Source organism: Cynocephalus volans, chromosome 12 (genome assembly GCF_027409185.1).
Source record: "Cynocephalus volans isolate mCynVol1 chromosome 12, mCynVol1.pri, whole genome shotgun sequence".
In the NCBI taxonomy this organism is placed as follows: Eukaryota; Metazoa; Chordata; class Mammalia; order Dermoptera; family Cynocephalidae; genus Cynocephalus; species Cynocephalus volans.
The window spans coordinates 7,795,418-7,813,549 of NC_084471.1; the positions used below are offsets into that span (position 1 = coordinate 7,795,418).

Sequence of the window (18,132 nt, forward strand, 5' to 3'; positions counted from 1 at the left end):
CAAAGCCTTTCCCCCTAGGAAAAGCTCTGCTCCTTGTCTTGGGGTGATGTGGGCCCCTTGCTCAGTTCCCAGCTTTCTCTCCCAGAGGTACTTCCCACAGTGCTCGGAGGGTTTGCAGAGACAGCTGACACGTGTGTAAAGGCTGTGCAGGCTGTCAGTGAGCATTTGATTTCCAACCATTTCCTTCTTTTGGATGCAATGCTGCGATAGTATTACTGATTCTAGCCCCTTGGATATGGAGTGCACCTTTTGAAGGATTGTGACTTCAGAGGTAGGTGTCTTCATGCCACCGTGTAATCTCCTGTTTCACAGTTTTCCTCCCCAGGCACTTGATGAGCACATGAGATAAAGCCATCTGTTAGTATACATTGTCAAGTCCCACACTTGCTGTTTATCAACCTGGAATGTGAAGTCCAAGGATGTTTCAGCAGAGCCAAGTGTGGTTAATACTGCGGGAAACTTGGATGAGAAACGAGAGCCTTCACTGCCGCCTTCCAGTGAGCATTCGTGCAGCTGGTGGCGTGGGGCAGGGAAGAGGACCATGGAAGAGGGTGTGGTGCCTCGTTTGGCTTCCCTCTCATAGGCCCAGGGGGTGCTAGTTGGACTGATTGAAAAAAAAACAATAAATGGAAAAGTGTCCCCACGAGGCACGACCCACCCACACCCTGTATCTCTCCATTCTTGGCTTCAGTCCTCACAGTACCTTGGGGACCCCAGGACTTAGGCACTTTGGGGTGCCCAGGGAGGTGTGGTTTTCTGCCACCCTGCAACCAACCCTGCTGGCCAAGGAGGCTGCTGGTGCCAGAATCCCCAGGGGGTTTGCCACAATCAGCTGCCCAGCACTGGGCCACTTCCAAAACTCTGGTGTCCCTTGGAGGGGCCCAGTGATACCATTACACAGAGAGAAGACTTGCCCCAAATCACTCAGCTACTCAGATGCTTGCCCCCCAATGCCCATTCCAGTTGAGGAGATCCAAGGAGTGGCCTGGGAAGTTGTGGGTGCAGATCAGGTAGCCCTAGAGCAGCGCTTGGTCCCCTCCCCAGGCCATCTAGGCACTGGGCATAGATTTCTGAACAAAGATGATTCCTGTGCCCCTGTCCCTTCCACAGTGGCCTCCATTCTCCTGGGAGAGATAAAGCAATAATAAAGTGAACTGTTATACAATGTTAAAAAAAAAAAAATAATAATAATAATGGAAAAGTGGGTCACATTAGGAAAGGAAAAGCAGTATTCTGGCATTGACTCTGGATGGTGCTGCACCCAGACAGAAGGTGGAGTCATCCTAGACTCCTCTCCCCGCCCTGTCTCCCCACCAGTTCGATGGGGAGAGGTCTCGTGTCCTCCTCCACTCTCTCTTCTCTTTTTCTCCTCCCTTGGCAGCCATGTGGCCTGTTCTGCTCCCACCCTCAGTGATAGCCTCTGAACCAGGCTCCTTGCCTTGGAGCAGCCTCCACCCTCTGACAGGATGCAGATCTGGACACTGCACTCTGCCCTCCCAGCCCACTGCAGCTCCCAGGGTCCGGGGCATTGCAGTGATTCTTTGAAGTGTTGGGGGGCTAAGGGAGGGGCATATTAGGGTCTCTGGGGGCTTTTGCATCCTACACATCCCACTTCCACTAGACACTCTCTCATTGCTGCTGCCACCTTGAGAGGTGTTACTCGGCCTCTCTCCAGCCACTTCCCTTCTTCCCCACTACCCCCAGTTCATTAGGCTGACATTTTTCACTGCTTACTCATGAAGACATTTTTTTGTACATGCTCTGCTTCCTGCCTGTCCCCTCCCAACCCACACACACACACACACACAAGCATGGTGAGCCCCAGCCCATCCTTCAGAGATGCAGTGCAGCCACGGGTCGGAAGCCCAGACACTGGAGCCTGATTCTGCCTCAGTTCACATCCTGGCCCCTCCACTTGCTGTCTATGTGGCGATTAGTAAAGGACTTGATCTCTCTTTGCAAATGCAGTTGTTTGTGAAGTCCAGAGCTAGAGCAGTGCCTGGCGTGTCCCGGCTGCTCTGCAACTGTGTGCCATCCCTGTCTTCTTCACTCACCAGTGCACGTGCTACCTGCTCCTGAAGCCACACTGCCTCTCCCAGGCTCCCGGTTGCTATACTTGGATACCATGGCAGCAAGTGCTATGTGCTGTGGCTTGTGGTCCCTGCCTGTCCCCTCTACAAGACATGAGAACCTCTTGAGTGAGGACCTTGCCTGGTTTATTTTGGTATCCCTAGAGCCTGGCACAGGCCTGGGCAGAGCAGGGAAGGACGACCCTTGCTTTGCTCCTAATGACAGTTAAAGTTGCCTGCCCCTTCAACCACAGCCCAAATTCTCTTCAGGAGCGCGTTGGTGGAGTAATTCAGCACCTGTGTACAGTTTGGCGTCTTTTGTATTCTCACTTCTCCATTGTGGAATGAAATCGTTCAGCCAGTGGCCTATTTTATTGGTGCTCTGAAAGAAAAGGCTGAATGAGACCTTTGTAGCCCACAGCTCTATGCCATGGGCTTAGCAGGAGCTCAGTAAGTTCTTTTTGGCAGACTCCTAGCAGGTAATCAATGCTTGGGCAGGGAGTTGAGTGCCTCCCTTCTTCAGGCCAAAGCTGAACAGTAGAATAGCTGTGGCTGTTTAATATGTTAAGAGCTCCTGCTGTAAGCACTAAGTGTACTGTCAGGTCTTATAATTGGTTAGGGTGAAATATTGGAAACAAATGTTAAGTACATTAATTGAATGAATTATGGTACAGCCATTAAAATAATTATGACTATTATAGAGCAGTTTGGAAAATTACAGAACACTAAGTAAGAAGCAAAAAATGATGAAATTGTGTTTGTATTCCGATACTATGCAAAAATAGTTTGCATATGAACAGGAAGTGGAAGGAACATGAAACATGAAAATGACTTTGCAAGGGTGGGTGTATCAGTTATCTGTTGCCAAATTAATGCTGTGTAACAAGCACCACAAAACTAAGGGGCTTAAAACAATCATTTTTTATTGTTCGTGAGTTTATGGGTTTAGCTGGGTGGTTTTTTTGGTATAGCAGGGCTTAGCTGGTCTTGTCTGGGCTCATTCATACATCTGCTGTTGGCTGGTGGGCAGCTAGAGCTTGGCTGGTCTAGCATGCCTCAGCTAGGATGATAAGGGCTTTTCCACCATCTCTCACATCCCTTCTGCCACCTACCTGGGCTTGTTGTCATGGTGATGGAGGGGTCCAAGAGGGAAAGTGGATGTTCTCAAACCTTTTGAGGCCTAATCTCAGGATCAGCATGCCATCATTTCTGCCACATTCTTTTTGGCCAAAGCAAGATAGAGGGTCAGCCCAGATTTGAGGGATGGGGAAATAGGCTTTTACCTCCCAATGGGAGTTGCCACAAAGTTACATGGGATGTGGAAACTGGAGGGATGGGGAGTTGGGGCTGTTTTTACAGCCAGTCTACACAGCAGGTACCTATTACAAAGAGCCCTTCCCATCTTGGAGAAATGACCAGTTCCAGACCTAAGGAAGAAATATGCACAGTCAGCTTGGAACAGCTTGTTGTTGCTGAAAGCAAGAACATTATCGAGGACTACTGGAGTCATGTTAATAGGGCTCAGGAGGCAACTTGAAGAGCTCCTTCTGCCCCAAATGGGGTCAATTTGAGCATCAGTAAGAATAATTGCAACAGACTGAAGCTCATTATTATCTGTTTGAAATACAAAACCAAAAAACCCCCAAGGCCATATACCCAACTCATGGCAGATGAAAGTTGGCCATGAAATTTTTGACACTGCTCCTTTCTAAAGGTGGATTCTTGGGGGCTGCCTGGTTAGCTCACCTGGGGAGTGTGGTGCTGATAACACCAAGGTCAAAGGTTACTGGACAGCTGCCAAAAACAACAACAAACACACACAAGTAAGTGAAGGTGGGGTCTTTGTCTCCTTCCCGTGAATTTGGGTTGGCTCTCTGACTGCTTTGACCAGCAGAATACAGTAAAAATGATATGTGTCTGGGCCTAGGCCTTAAGAAATTAGCAGGTCCCACTTCTATAAGAAACTTGCAAGAGGCGTGAACTGCCATGGAGAGGGTGACCACCATCCTGAGACTGTCATGCCACAGCGGCCATGTGCAGGCACGGTATGTGGCAGTTACAGCTGCACCTAGCCTTCCAGCCAGGCCTGCTAAGGTGCCAGACATGTGAACGAAGCCTTCCTGGACCCCAGACTAGCACATCTGGTGGCTGAAAACCACCGAGTGACTGAGTTAGTGCTACGAGGAGCAGCAGAACCCTTAGCTGAGCCCTGCCCTGGGTCTTGACCCACACACCATGAGACCCATTAAAGGGCTATCGACCTAAGTTGTAATGTTGGGGTAATTTGTCACGTGCTAGCAGACAACCACAACACAGCTCATTGCCCACCCAGGGAGGGTGGTGGGGAGCCAGCTTTTTATTTTGAAAACTGATAAAGGGAAAGAGTCAAGCACTGATTCTGTCGTTCTTGTATGAACTGTTTCTCAGGGTATCTAAAATGATGAAGGGAAGTTTCTCCTCACAGAAATATTCCTGCCGATAAATGAAGGAAGAATAAAAAAGTAGAATATCACCATGAAAAAATGAATGTAAAATATCTCATCAATAATCTCTCTATTTGTTATGTCGAAATGATAATATTTTGTTCTTTTTTTGTTGTTGTTGTTGTTGTTCTTATTATTAAAAAAAATTTTTTTTTTGGCAGCTGGTACAGGGATCGAACCCTGGACCTTGGTGTTATCAGCACCATGCTCTAACCAACCGAGCTAACCGGCCCGCTCCTCAAATGACAATATTTCATATATATTGGATTAAATAAAATATTTTCTTTAAAATTATTTCTCTTTTAACTTCTTTTTAACTTGGCTACTAGAAAATTTACAGTTCTAGATGTGGCTCTCAGAGGGTTTCATGTTACATTTCTGTTGGATGGTGCCACCCTAGGCCGTGCTCATGAATCGCTGACATCCCCCTCCCCGGGGCTGCATGTGCCTGCTGATGTCGGGACACATGCGGGATGTGGCCTCAGCAGAAAAATTCACCCGAAGCCAATCATCCCTCTGGGTCTGACCCCTAATGTATAGGAAATTTGGGGGCCAGGAGACCATGCTAAATAAGGAACCTGAGGGAACCCCTGCAGGACAGTAGCCAGTGTCCTCAACGATTACATTGCATAGGAAAAAAACAAAGAAAAGGGGGTGGAGAATGTTTGGATTAAAAGCGCTGTGAGAGGCTGGATGGTTACTCACTGGCTAGAGCATGGTGTTGTAAAAGAGACGTAAGAGACGGAACAACTAATCAAAGGTCTGGCCCTTATGTGCACAAACTATAAAAAATATTTACCAGAAAAAATATTCATCAGATAATTAGGGAAATTTGAAGACTGATTAATATTTGATGATATTCAAGAATTACTGCTTTTTCTTAGTTGTGATAATAGTTTACAATAGGATACCCATAATATAAAAAGGAGTCGTTAACGGTTAGAGAGTCTTACAGAAAGATTTTGGATGCAGTATCTGGGAATTGCTTCAGATTAAGCCAGTGCCGTGGGCGTGCGCGGGGTACAGACAAAGCGAGACTGGCCACATGCTGTCAGCTGTTGAAGTGGGATAACAGGGTTTCTTTACGCTTTTCTCTCTACTTTTGTGTGTGGTTGAGCTCTTCTATAATAAAAAGTCAAAAAAGGTTCCTTTTATTCTAGTGAATCAAAAGAAACCCCTTGGGTGCTCTAGGCACCCTCTTTAGATTTGTGCTGTGGGGTGGTGGTAGGGTTGCGGGGGACAGAGACCACAGAGCGACAGGCCGCCTGACAGTTTGCCTGATTTTGTGACTCAGCAGCTCCCTTGTGGGTACCAGCTCTTCCTTTCTGCATACCCCTTCCCTGTGGGGTTGGTGCAGATGGGTGGAGCAGGGAGACCATGGCTTTCTTTGCAGTTAGCCAGGAAGGGGATCTGATCCCTTGACCTTGGTGTCATAACACTGCACTCTAACCAGCTGGCCAGCCCTGACAGTGACTTTCTTAGAGGATTAGAGGGAATCCGTTTCTCTTTCAACTCTGTTGTCCCTCCTCCCCAGTGAGCTCTTCAAGAATATGAAGTGCTGACTCAGGGTCCTTAAATAACCCCTGTCATTTTGGTTTTAATGGGTCCTTGACCTTCCTGAATTTGGAACTATCGCGTGAATACTGTGTGAGTTTCCTGACTTCACAGTCTGAGCGGGCCTGCCTCTCGTTTGTTAGTTAGCAGCGTTAGCAGTAGTCAGTGCTACCACGCAGCAGTAAACATTTATTGAGCACCTCTGCTGGGCCAGGGTACAGAATCAAAACAGCTCCTGTCCTCAAACCGTCAGGTCATGGCCAGTCCCTGGACACATTCTGTGCCACTGCGGGCTGAGCAGCCCCTGGCTCAGGTGCTGGGTGTGTGGGGGGTACTGGTAGGGGATCTAGGGGGCGGACCTCCTGGTCGGGGGTTCACTGGGGCTGTAATGAGAACTTGTACCACACGACATGGGCTCTGACCACGTCCTTGCTGTGCTTGTGTTCTAGGATGAGCGTGCAAACCATCCGAAACGTATTTAGTGTGGAAACTGGGTATCGGCTCTCAGATGATCAAATAGTCAACCATTTTCCGAATCACTATGAACTGACCCGGAAGGATCTGATGGTGAAGAATATTAAAAGATACAGGAAAGAGCTAGAGAAAGAGGGGAGTCCTCTGGCAGAAAAAGATGAAAATGGAAAATACCTCTATCTGGGTTTGTGCTTTTTTTCTCTGGCTTCATTTTAAGTAAATAGCCGAGTGTTTTCCTTCAAGGGCACAGGCTGTGGGTGGTGGTGGTTTGCCGTGGTGGGTGAACATCTGTGGGTGTCTGTGTGGGTTGCGGTGAGCACATGCTTCATTTCAGTTGTCTGCAGAATGGAGGATGGGGTGGTCGGGTTTGGAATCTGGGTTTCTGTGGGTGCATGGGGGGCGGGGGAGAGACTTCCTTAGCTGCGTACTGCTGCAAGGGGTCATCGCTGCATCTAGCCATACCCAGGGAGGTCAGTGTGTCCCTGTCCCACCTGATGAAAACTAGACTGTTGGATAGTTTCAGAATCTCTTTACATACCTGGGCAGAATTATATAACCAACATCACTCGGCCTCAGTTTTCTTATCTGCCAAATAGAATGATAACAGTGCCTAGCTCACAGGTTGCTATGGGGATTAAGTGATACAGATTTGTTAAGTGCTTAGCCCACAGAGCTCAATAAGGAAGTCCTCATTCTGTTATATGCTGGGTGGGGGTGGGGGTGGTGAGGCAAGCCTGAAAAGGCCCTGGCAGAAGCTTTCTGTCCATGGCCACTGTTGGGCTGGCTCATTGCCAGCACTGAGTGTCCTTGCCTTTCAGACTTTGTCCCGGTCACCTATATGCTGCCTGCCGACTACAACCTGTTTGTAGAGGAGTTCAGGAAGAGCCCGTCCAGCACCTGGATCATGAAGCCTTGTGGCAAAGCCCAGGGAAAGGGTATCTTTCTAATCAACAAGCTCTCGCAGATCAAAAAGTGGTCCCGGGACAGCAAGACATCTTCGTAAGTGTGGGAAACCACCATTCTGTGTGCCAGGCCTGGTTGGCAGCTTCGTGCCGTTCTTTGGTCTTTTGGCCATGAGCTGGGTGGCCCTCATTTGCTTCTATTGGTGTGCATCATTTGTCACATGGTGTCCCAACAGGGCTCTGTGGCTATGATAGCATAACCATTACAGACTCCCTGAGGGAAATGGGTGCAAGTCATGGGCAGGGGCTCACAAACTGGTGGGAGACCTGGACAGGCGGGGTGGTTCTGAGGCAGCAAGGCACATGCTTGAGACCCGGTGCTCAGTCGTAGGCTCTTGGGTTTGAATCACAATCTGACACTTACTGGTCAGTGCCTTAGATTCTTCATCTGAGTAAACTGGGGACCCCCACAGCCCCCCTCATGGGGGTGTGGTGGGATGGAATGAGTTAACGTGGGAGGTGTCCAGGGACACCTGAGTGAGCGGGCATCAGGTCAGTGTGCTCCTGCAGTAGTCTGAAGGTCAAATCCAATGTCCTTTTGGGTCCACCAGCTCCTCTCTGCCTGTGCCATGTCCTTAGCTGCTCAGAAGTGCCCGGGAGCCACTGGAGCGAAACCTCAGTGTGATCTGTTCCCTGTGGGCCAGGGTGGCAGAGTGCAGTACGTTTCAATCTGATTACACTAGCCTCCAGGTGGATCAGGCCCAAAGAGTACTTCCCTGAGTGGGCTCCAGGGGCTGTCCTGCAGCTGCTGGCACCATCCCCTGCGGTGGGGCTGGGGGTCCTCCGTGGATACCACCTCTTCTTTTCTCCCTGATGAACCACTCTCATTTTATGAGAGACAGGCAGCTTGTTACCAACCAACTAAATACACCTTTGGTCTTTACCATTAATTTTTTTTATTAGTCTTTATTTTTTAAAGCAGTTTTAGGTTCATTGCAAAATTGAGCAGAAGATACAGAGATTTCCCATATAACCCCTGCCCCCGCACATGCACAGCCTCCCCCATTATCAACATCCCCCACCAGAGTGGTACATTTGTTATAATTGACGAACCAACATGGACACATCATCACCCAGAGTCCATAGTTAACGTTAGGGTTCACTCTGGATGTTGTACATTCTATGAGTTTAGACATATGTATAATGACATCTAGCCACCATTACAGTGTCATATGGAGCAGTTTCACTGCCCTCAAAATCCTCTCTGCTCTGCCTGTTCATACCTCCCTCCCCCCTAATCTCTGGCAACCACCAGTATTTTTACTGTCTCCATAGTTTTGCCTTTTCCAGAATGTCATACACAGTAGTTGGAATCATACAGTATGTAGCCTTTTTAGATTGACTTCTTTCACTTAGTAATATGCATTTAAGGTTCCTTGTAAGTAAGCAACATGCATTTATGTCTTCTCATGGCTTAAGAGCTCACTTCTTTTTAGCACTGAATAATATCCCACTGTCTGGATTTATCAGAGTTTATTTATTTGTTCACCTGCTGAAGGACGTCTTGGTTGCTCCCAAGTTTTGGCAATTATGAATAAAACTGCTGTAAATATCCTTGTGCAGATTTTTGCATGCTCCTAAGTTTTTAAGTCCTTTGGGCAAATGCTAAGGAGTGTGATTGCTGGATCATATGGTAAGAAAGTTTAGTTTTGTAAGAAACCACTGAACTTCCGAAGTGGACGTGTGCTGTTCTGCATCCCCACCAGCAGTGAGCAAGAGTTCCTGCTGCTCCGCATCCTCACTGGCATTTGGTGTTGTCAGTGTTCTGGATTTTGGCCATTCTAATAGGTGTATGGTGGCCTGTCATTGTCGTCTTAACTTGCATTTTCCTGATAACATATGATGTGAAACATATTTTCATCTGCTTATTTGTCATCTACAAATGTTCTTTGCTGAGATGTTCATTAAGGTCTTTGGCCCATTTTCTGATTGGATTGTTTGTTTTCTTATTATTGAGTTTTAAGAGTTCTTTGTATATTTGGAATAACAGTCATTTATCAAATGTGTCTTTTGAAAATATTTTTCTCCCACTCTGTGGCTTGTCTTTTTATTCTCTTGACAGTGTCTTTTGCAGAGCAGAACTTTTAATTGAAGTTCAGCTTGTCAATTCTTTCTTTCGTGGATTATCCCTTTGGTGTCATATATTTTTACATCTAATTTTTACTTTTTCTGACGTGTTTAGGTTCGTGTCTCAATCTACTAAAGAAGCCTACGTGATCTCTCTTTATATTAACAACCCGTTACTAATCGGTGGGAGGAAATTTGACCTGCGTTTGTATGTTCTGGTGTCTACATACCGCCCGCTGCGCTGTTACATGTAAGAATCCCTAGGGTTCTGTTGCTATTCTTAAGATTGTGTTTCAACCTAATATTTCTTTCTTTCTTTCTTTTTTTTAAAGATGACCGGTAAGGGGATTTTAACCCTTGACTTGGTGTTGTCAGCACCAGGCTCTACCAAGTGAGCTAACCAGCCATCCCTATATAGGGATCCAAACCCTTGGCCTTGGTGTTATCAGCACCATACTCTCCCAAGTGAGCCACGGGCTGGCCCTTAACCTAATATTTCTTACTCCTTAGCACCATTATGAGGTTAGTAAAGCAATGTATATACTGTGCCTTGCACAGGGTAGGTATTGAAGAAAACATGTGAATCTTACAAATAAGAAAGCAGCTGTTTTAAAATCTTAAAACCAAAAAGTAGCTCTTTTTAGAGAAGGAAATAGTATGTTTATTTATGCTTCTTCTCAGAGTCTGAATTAATCTAAATTCCCGCATAGGTATAAGCTTGGGTTTTGCCGGTTTTGCACAGTGAAATACACCCCGAGTACCAGTGAGCTGGACAACATGTTCGTTCATCTCACCAATGTTGCCATTCAGAAACATGGGGTGAGTATGTCTTTTCATTTATGCTTAAGGAAATGGACTGACTTTTTCTATTCTGCAAAAGAGGACAGGGTGGGTACAGTAGTGATATTCAAGGTATATCTTGACCTAAGGCCCTGGCACCGATGGGTGTGAGGCTCTAAGCATCAGGTGTGGATGTCCTGGGGTGCATCAGCTGAACACCAGTCTGGGGTGGGGGTCGTGGGGCACTTGGAGAAGGAAGGCCACAGGTTCAAGACCCTCCTTTCCAGTTCTGTGATTTGGGGCAAAGCAAGTCAGCTGGAGCCCCAGTTTCCCCATTTCTAAAGGAGATAATAGTATAGATGTTCCTCGACTTACAATGGGGTTATGTCTTGATAAACCCATCATAAGGTGGAAATGTGTTTAATAGCCTTAACCTACCAAGCATCACAGCTTAGCCTCACCTACCTTCAACAAGCTCAGAACACTTACCTTAGCCCACAGTTGGGCAAAGTCATCTAACACGAAGCCTATTTTATAATAAAGTGTTGAATATCTCATTTAACTTAGTGAATACTCTACTGAAGGTGAGAAACAGAATGGTTGTGTGGGCACTTGAAGTACAGTTTCTACTGAATGTGCTTTGCTTTTGCACCATTGTAAAGTTGAAAAATTGTAAGTCAGGGACCATCTGTGTGACCGCACAGAGTTGTAGGGAGGATTGCAGAAGCTGACCCACAGGCATAGCCATTCATCCATCAACAAATACTCACTGAGCACCTATGTGGGTTGTTCCCATTCTAAGTGCTGGGGTACAGTGATGGGCACAAACTACCTTGATTCCTGCTCTTGTGGAGCCTAGAGCCTCTGGGGGGAGACACTTGTCAAATAATCACAGTGCTGAATGTGTAATGACAAACTGAGCCGCTTGTCCTGAAGGTAAGGAGCCATCATCTAGAAGAGCATGGAGCAAGGGAATCCCCTAGTCCAGTGGTGCAGGAAGGCCTCCCCCCAGAAGTGGTACTCGAGCCAAGATCTGTACTATGAGCAGGGATAACCTGCAGGAGGTGGGGAAAGAGCCCTGGGGGGGGCACAGCGGGTGCCAAGGCCCTGTGGCAGGACGGGGCATTGCAGGAGCCGAACGGAAGTCAGCGTGCTGGAGCCCCCAGCGTGAAGGCAGACCTGCCGGCACTTGTGGGTTCTGTTCAGGATTGGGGCTCTAATCTAGTCCTAACAAAAACTGAAGTTTTCATTTCTTTATGAAAGACTCTTTCTTCTTTTTGAATCTTGCTTGAATGGGAAACCTTGAATACCCTGGTCTTTTTTATAATTTGAGGAGAAAGAGAGGGAGTATTGATATAAACTAAGCTTTTCTGAGTACATGGCTGAAGAGTTTGGTTAGAGCAGTCTGGGCTTCATCCGGTGCCCATCACTTACCTCTGTGTGACTTGGGCGAGTCATCCCTACACCTCATGTCTGCCAACAGGAGCCACACGTGGCTCTGCCTTGTTGGTCATGAAATGACCGTGGCCACTGTTTACTGAGGGCCCGAGTGGTCTTGTGTGTGAGCTGACCCCAGGTCACCTGCCCATCAGGCTTTCCCGAGAGCAAACCAAGTGAGTGTCATTGTCATACTTATAAAGGGTGGAGTAGAAAGAATGACTCATCCAAGGCCTTATTAACAAGAATTGGGAAATGATCTTGTGGGCAACTCAGCACAAAACTGTCAGCCTTTTGAGAAGTCTGAGCATCAGACCTCTTGCAGCACATTTAGTAGAGTAGGAGGTGTGGGCGGGAATGGCCATGACAGACACAGGTCTACCTGGTGTCAGCGTCCTTGGGGACCACACAGAGTATCTTGGCATGCCAGTCCTCCTTGACCTGGGAGGGGCCTTATCGGAAGCCTGGTTAGCTGGGTCACTTATTTACATCAATAAGAAACAGAAGCCACCTTTAAAAATCCCCAGGAGAGCACAGAGGCGGTCACATGTGTGGTGCTTTTAAATTGTAGTGGGCGGCACAGGTGTGTCTTAGGTTGGTTTCCCCAGGAAGGAGACCCTGAGGCAGACATCAGTGTGCAGGAGGTTTATTGGGGCCCAGTGTCAGGAGCAACACCAGAGAGGTTGGGAGAGGAGCGGGACCTGGCAGAGGGACAGTCGAGCTGTGACGCTGCTGCAACTGAGGCCTCAGGTGACCCTGGGGTTGGGGGGACGCTGTGGAGCTGGGGTGGCCCTGCAGAGCTGTCCCAGAGGGAAGCGGGGGTCTGACCCTGGCATCACCTACTTATATCATGCCAACTGCACCGAGGGAGGGTTGTAACCTTGGACTAGGCACATCCTTTAGCCAAGGGCCACTCCCAGGGAGGGTCTCAGCTGGAAGAACGCATGCCTTGGTCTTGAAGGGAGATTGGGTAACAATCCACAGCATGTGCTGTCCAGTATAAGTGAGAGGTTATGAGAATATTAGTGAGCTGAGCATTTAAAAATGTGCGCGTAATAGGAGGCCCAGATCTCCATGGGGCAGAGGTCCCATCTGCCTCGTCACTGGGTGCCGCACACCCAAGGGGCACTCTAGAAATGATTGAAGAATGAAAGAGCAAGCATTGGAGTCCCCAGGGTGCATAGCCCGAGAGGACCCCACCCCTTTTCCATCCCAGGAAGACTACAACCACATCCACGGGGGCAAGTGGACCGTCAACAACCTGCGGCTCTATCTAGAGAGCACCCGCGGCAGAGAGGTGACCAGCAAGCTGTTTGATGAGATCCACTGGATCATCGTGCAGTCCCTGAAGGCCGTGGCGGTGAGTGCCTGGCACGAGGGTGGTCTGGGCTGGGAGCCCGGGGAGCTGAGCGGGGAGCCAGCAAGCTGGCGAGCGGTTCTCAGGAGGTGTTCGGGAGTCGGGGATGCTTGGTGTTCTTTTGCTGAGAATACCTGTTTTCACATCCCCACTGCCTACACATCTGCCAGAGGCTGAGGCAGTTTCAGGAAGGGAGAGGGGCCAGCTTCCAGCTGGTGCTGCCCAGCAGGGGCCACGGCCAGACCCTCTGGCAAGGCCGCAGGCCCTGGATCCCTTGTGGAGGTGCAGAGTCCCCAGACACCGTTATCAGCTCTTCCTGTGCCCACTGAATCCATAGTGGACATTTTGGCATAAAGTGATGTTTTGGAGACAGCGTCCTTATTTTTAGGCATCTAGACTTTGCTATTTGGTAGATATTTAGGGCTGGAAATATTCCACGTTTTCTTTTTTTTTAACCTCAAATCTTATATTTGTTTGCTGGCTTGCAGTTTGTGTTTTTTTTTTACAGTTTTAAAGCAGGGAAGGAATAAACATTTGGGCACCAGCCCACTGGCCACAATTTCCAGTGCTGCACAGATGGTACCTCTGAGGTGTTTTATTGCTCCTCGCGACTCCTGAGAAAATGGAGGCTCAGCCCTGGAGCTGGGAAGTGGAGGAACAGGCTCTGGCCTGAGCCCACAAAGTCTGCCCATCTCACCTGTTGGCAGGGGGCGGGAAAGCAACCAGACCCTTCTGCCAGGGTCACTCACAGGGGTCTGTCTCTCTCGACCTGTGCAACCTGGGGACACATGGCCCAGGCCCTGGGGAGTCAGTGACATGTCACCGTGTAGAGAGATTATGTGTGGGGGGGATGGCGGGGTACTTCCCATTCTTTTAATAAAGGTGCTTCATCAAACTTCAGAAGCTTAAGGGATTGCCAGCAAGTTGAAAAGCAAAAAAATGCCCTAGCTGGAGGGCGGCGTGTCTCCCTGTCCTTGGAGCTGAGGGGCTGTGAGAAGAGCTTCACCCCACGGGGTCACACGTGTATGAAGTGGCTTTTCTGGAGAAAGTGTGGTGCAGAGTTGGCAGCGCAGTGGGCATGTGTGAAAATACTTAGATGAAACCTTCTTGGTGGAAGATGGAGGCCTTCTCTCCCATTTTCACCTGTGAACACGCCAGCTTATACTGAGCCTCCCTGTATGTGAAGAAAATTACAGACAGAGGGGTGACTTCTGGGGGCACCTTGACTTTCTGCGTCCTGAGGGAAGCTCTTCCTGCTTTTAGAAGTGCTCCGTGAGCATTGAGTGTGGTTTCACTCTTTGTCTTTGATTTGCAATGAGGATTTGAGGGAGAAAAACCCAGGATCTGTTCATTGCTGGAGAGGCATCTTGGGCTGAGTTACACGACTCTTGTCCTATTGACACCTCTTTGTGCCTTAGAAGTGTGGGTGGTGGGTCACAGGTGGGGAACAGTATGGAATTCTAGGCTCAGACGTGATTTCAAGCTGGCCCCACCACATTCCAACAGGTGACTTTGCTCAGGTGGCCAGCCTATAGGGCCTCAGACACCTCAACTGTGAAATTGGGACCATGACACCAATGTCATGGGGCAGTTATGTGAGCCGTGCTCTGCAGAGGTGAACTTAATGATTAGGAAGAGTTAAATGCCATTAATCCATTAACATACGTGACGGTGTGAATCTTTTTTTTTTTTCTCTGACCAGTAAGGGATCAGCATGGTGTCATCCGCACCACGCTCAGCTAGTGAGCGCACTGGCCATCCCTATATAGGATCCGAACCTGCGGCCTCGGTGCTACCAGCGCTGCACTCTCCTGAGTGAGCCACAGGCCAGCCCGACGGTGTGAGTCTTAATGCCTGATTAAACTACAGCCCTTTCCACTCCCTTCCTAGCTTAGTCTCCTCTGGATTGGCAGAGCTCTGAACAAAAAATGGCTGATTAGGTGGTGCCTGCTAAAGGTTAAGGGTGAATGACTTCGCTGGCTTGGGCTCTGGACAGCATTAGGCCCGAACGAATACTAATTTCACCACCCCGTAATCCAGCAGCCCAGCAGAGTCCAAACTGACCAGAGAGGTGGCTCCCCGGAGAGGCCCAAGACCCGAGGCAACCACACACACAAGGCACTAGAGGCCAACTGAGCAGTCACGGAGGTAGCCATACCAAATTGGCAACCACAGCAACATCTTAGTTAGTCAATAGTCTCAAAGCGGTGGACTGTGAAACCCCCTGCCACAATGAATAAACATGAAAAAAAAGATACCAGAAATACAAAAAGTCAAGAAAGTACACCACCAAAAGTTAATAAATCTCAAACTCTAGATCCTATAGAACTAGAAGCCTTGAAATGTCTGACAAGGAATTTCGAGTGATAATTCTAAGGAAACTGAATGAGATACAAGAAAACTCAGCTAGACATCATGATGAAACGAGGAAAAGTATACAGGACAAGAAAGAGGAAATGTACAAGGAAATCAATGTCCTGAAAAAAAATGTAGCAGAACTTGCTGAACTAAAGAAGTTATTCAGTGAAATAAAAAATACAACGGAGAGTTTAACCAGCAGGCTTGTCGAAGTTGAAGAGAGAACCTCTGAACTTGAAGATGGGCTGTTTGAAATAACACAAGCAGACAAAAAGAAAAAAAGAAAAAAGAATCAAAGACATTGAAGAAAATCTGAGAGAGATATCAGACAACCTTAAGCGTTCAAATATCCGAGTCATGGGTATCCCAGAAGGGGAGGAAAACGGAGATTGTATTGAAAACATATTCAACAAAATAGTGGCAGAAAACTTCCCAGGTATAGGAAAAATCACAGATCTTCAGATCCAGGAAGCTCAACGATCTCCAAACGTATTCAACCCAAAAAGGCCTTCTCCAAGACAGGTTATAGTCAAATTGGCAAAACTCAGAGACAAAGAGAGAATCTTCAAAACTGCAAGAGAGAAGCGTCAAGTCACCTATAAGGGAGCCCCAATCAGGCTAACATCAGACTTTTCATCACAAACCCTAAAAGCTAGAAAGGAATGGGATGATATATTCAAAATACTAAAAGACAAAGATTGCCAGCCAAGAATACTCTACCCTGCAAGGCTATCCTTCCGAAATGAAGGGCAAATAGTATATTTCTCAGACAAACAAAAACTGCGGGAGTTCACTACCACACGACCACCCTTACAAGAAATCCTCAAGGGAGTACTGGGTTTGGTTCCTGAAAAATAACTACCACTGCCATAAAAACCCAAGAAAAATCAAAACCCACTAGTATAATAAAAGTGGCATTCATGAAGAGAAAACAAACAAACAAAAATGCTATCTACAACCTAAGGAACCAACAAACACAGAAAACAAACAATAAATCAGAAAGCAAGGAACAAAAGACACCTAACACAACCAAACAACCAATAAAATGCTAGGGATAAATCAACACCTTTCAATAACAACTCTTAATGTAAAAGGCTTAAATTCCCTAATCAAAAGACACAGAGTGGCTGACTGGATTAAAAAGGAGGACCCAACTATATGCTGCCTACAAGAGACCCACCTCACCCATAAAGATTCACATAGACTAAGAGTGAAAGGATGGAAAAAGATTTACCATGCAAACAGAAAAGAAAAACGAGCTGGAGTAGCTATTCTTATATCTGACAAAGTAGACTTTAAACTAAAAACCATAAAAAGAGACAATGAGGGACACTACTTAATGATAAAAGGACTGATCCATCAAGAAGACATAACAATCATAAATATGTACGCACCCAATGTTGGAGCAGCCAGATTTATAAAATAAACTCTATTAGACCTAAAGAAGGAAATAGACACTAATACCATAATAGCAGGGGACCTGAACACCCCACTGTCAATATTGGACAGATCGTCTAGGCAAAGAATCAGCAGAGAAACACAAGATCTAAACAATACTGTAGACCAATTGGAATTGGCAGATATCTACAGAACATTCCATCCAACAACCTCAGAATATTCATTCTTCTCATCAGCACAAGGATCATTCTCCAGGATAGATCACATATTAGGTCACAAATCAAGTCTCAATAAATTCAAAATATTGGAATTATCCCATGTATTTTCTCAGACCACAATGGATTAAAACTAGAAATTAATAACAAATGAAACTCTGGAAACTATACAAACACATGGAAATTAAACAGCATTCTACTTAATGACATATGGGCCCAAGAAGAAATCAAGCAGGAAATCAAAAAATTTATTGAAACTAATGAAAATAATGATACATCATACCAAAACCTGTGGGATACTGCAAAAGCAGTATTAAGGAGGAAATTTATGGCATTAAATGCTCACCTCAGAAGAATGGAAAGATGGCAAGTGAACAACCTAACATTTCACCTTAAAGAACTAGAAAAACAAGAACAATCCAAACCTAAAGTTAGCAGATGGGAAGAAATCATTAAGATCAGAGCAGAACTGAATGAAATTGAAACCCAAAAAACAATACAAAAGATCAATGAATCAAAAAGTTGGTTTTATGAAAAGATAAATAAAATTGACAAACCATTAGCATGGCTAACCAAAAAAAAAAAAAAAAAGAGAGAAGATTCAAGTAACAAAAATTAGAAATGAAAAAGGCGATATTACAACTGATTCATCTGAAATACAAGGAATCATTCAAGACTACTATAAACAACTATACACCAACAAATTTGAAAATCTGGAGGAAATGGATAAATTTCTGGACACACACAAGCTCCCAAAACTGAACCATGAAGACGCAGAAAATTTGAACAGACCAATAACAATAAAGGAGATTGAAGCTGTTATCAGAAGGCTCCCAACAAAGAAAAGCCCAGGACCAGATGGATTCACAGCAGAATTTTACCAAACATTCAAAGAGGAATTGACACCGATTCTTTACAAACTATTCCAAAAGATTGAAACAGACACAAATCTCCCAAACTCATTCTATGAAGCAAACA

At 46.5% G+C, this 18,132-nt stretch overlaps 1 protein-coding gene across 2 annotated transcripts in view; it reads left to right on the top strand.

The window, feature by feature from the left end:
• Positions 1 to 18,132, top strand: part of TTLL1 (TTL family tubulin polyglutamylase complex subunit L1) — a 36,509-nt gene that overhangs the window by 8,318 nt on the left and 10,059 nt on the right. For both annotated transcript variants that reach the window (XM_063075723.1, XM_063075722.1), the window contains exons 5-9: positions 6,556 to 6,764; positions 7,399 to 7,579; positions 9,725 to 9,859; positions 10,320 to 10,428; positions 13,043 to 13,186. In XM_063075723.1, coding sequence (XP_062931793.1) covers positions 6,556 to 6,764; positions 7,399 to 7,579; positions 9,725 to 9,859; positions 10,320 to 10,428; positions 13,043 to 13,186 — 778 coding nt within the window. The remainder of the gene's footprint in view (positions 1 to 6,555; positions 6,765 to 7,398; positions 7,580 to 9,724; positions 9,860 to 10,319; positions 10,429 to 13,042; positions 13,187 to 18,132) is intronic.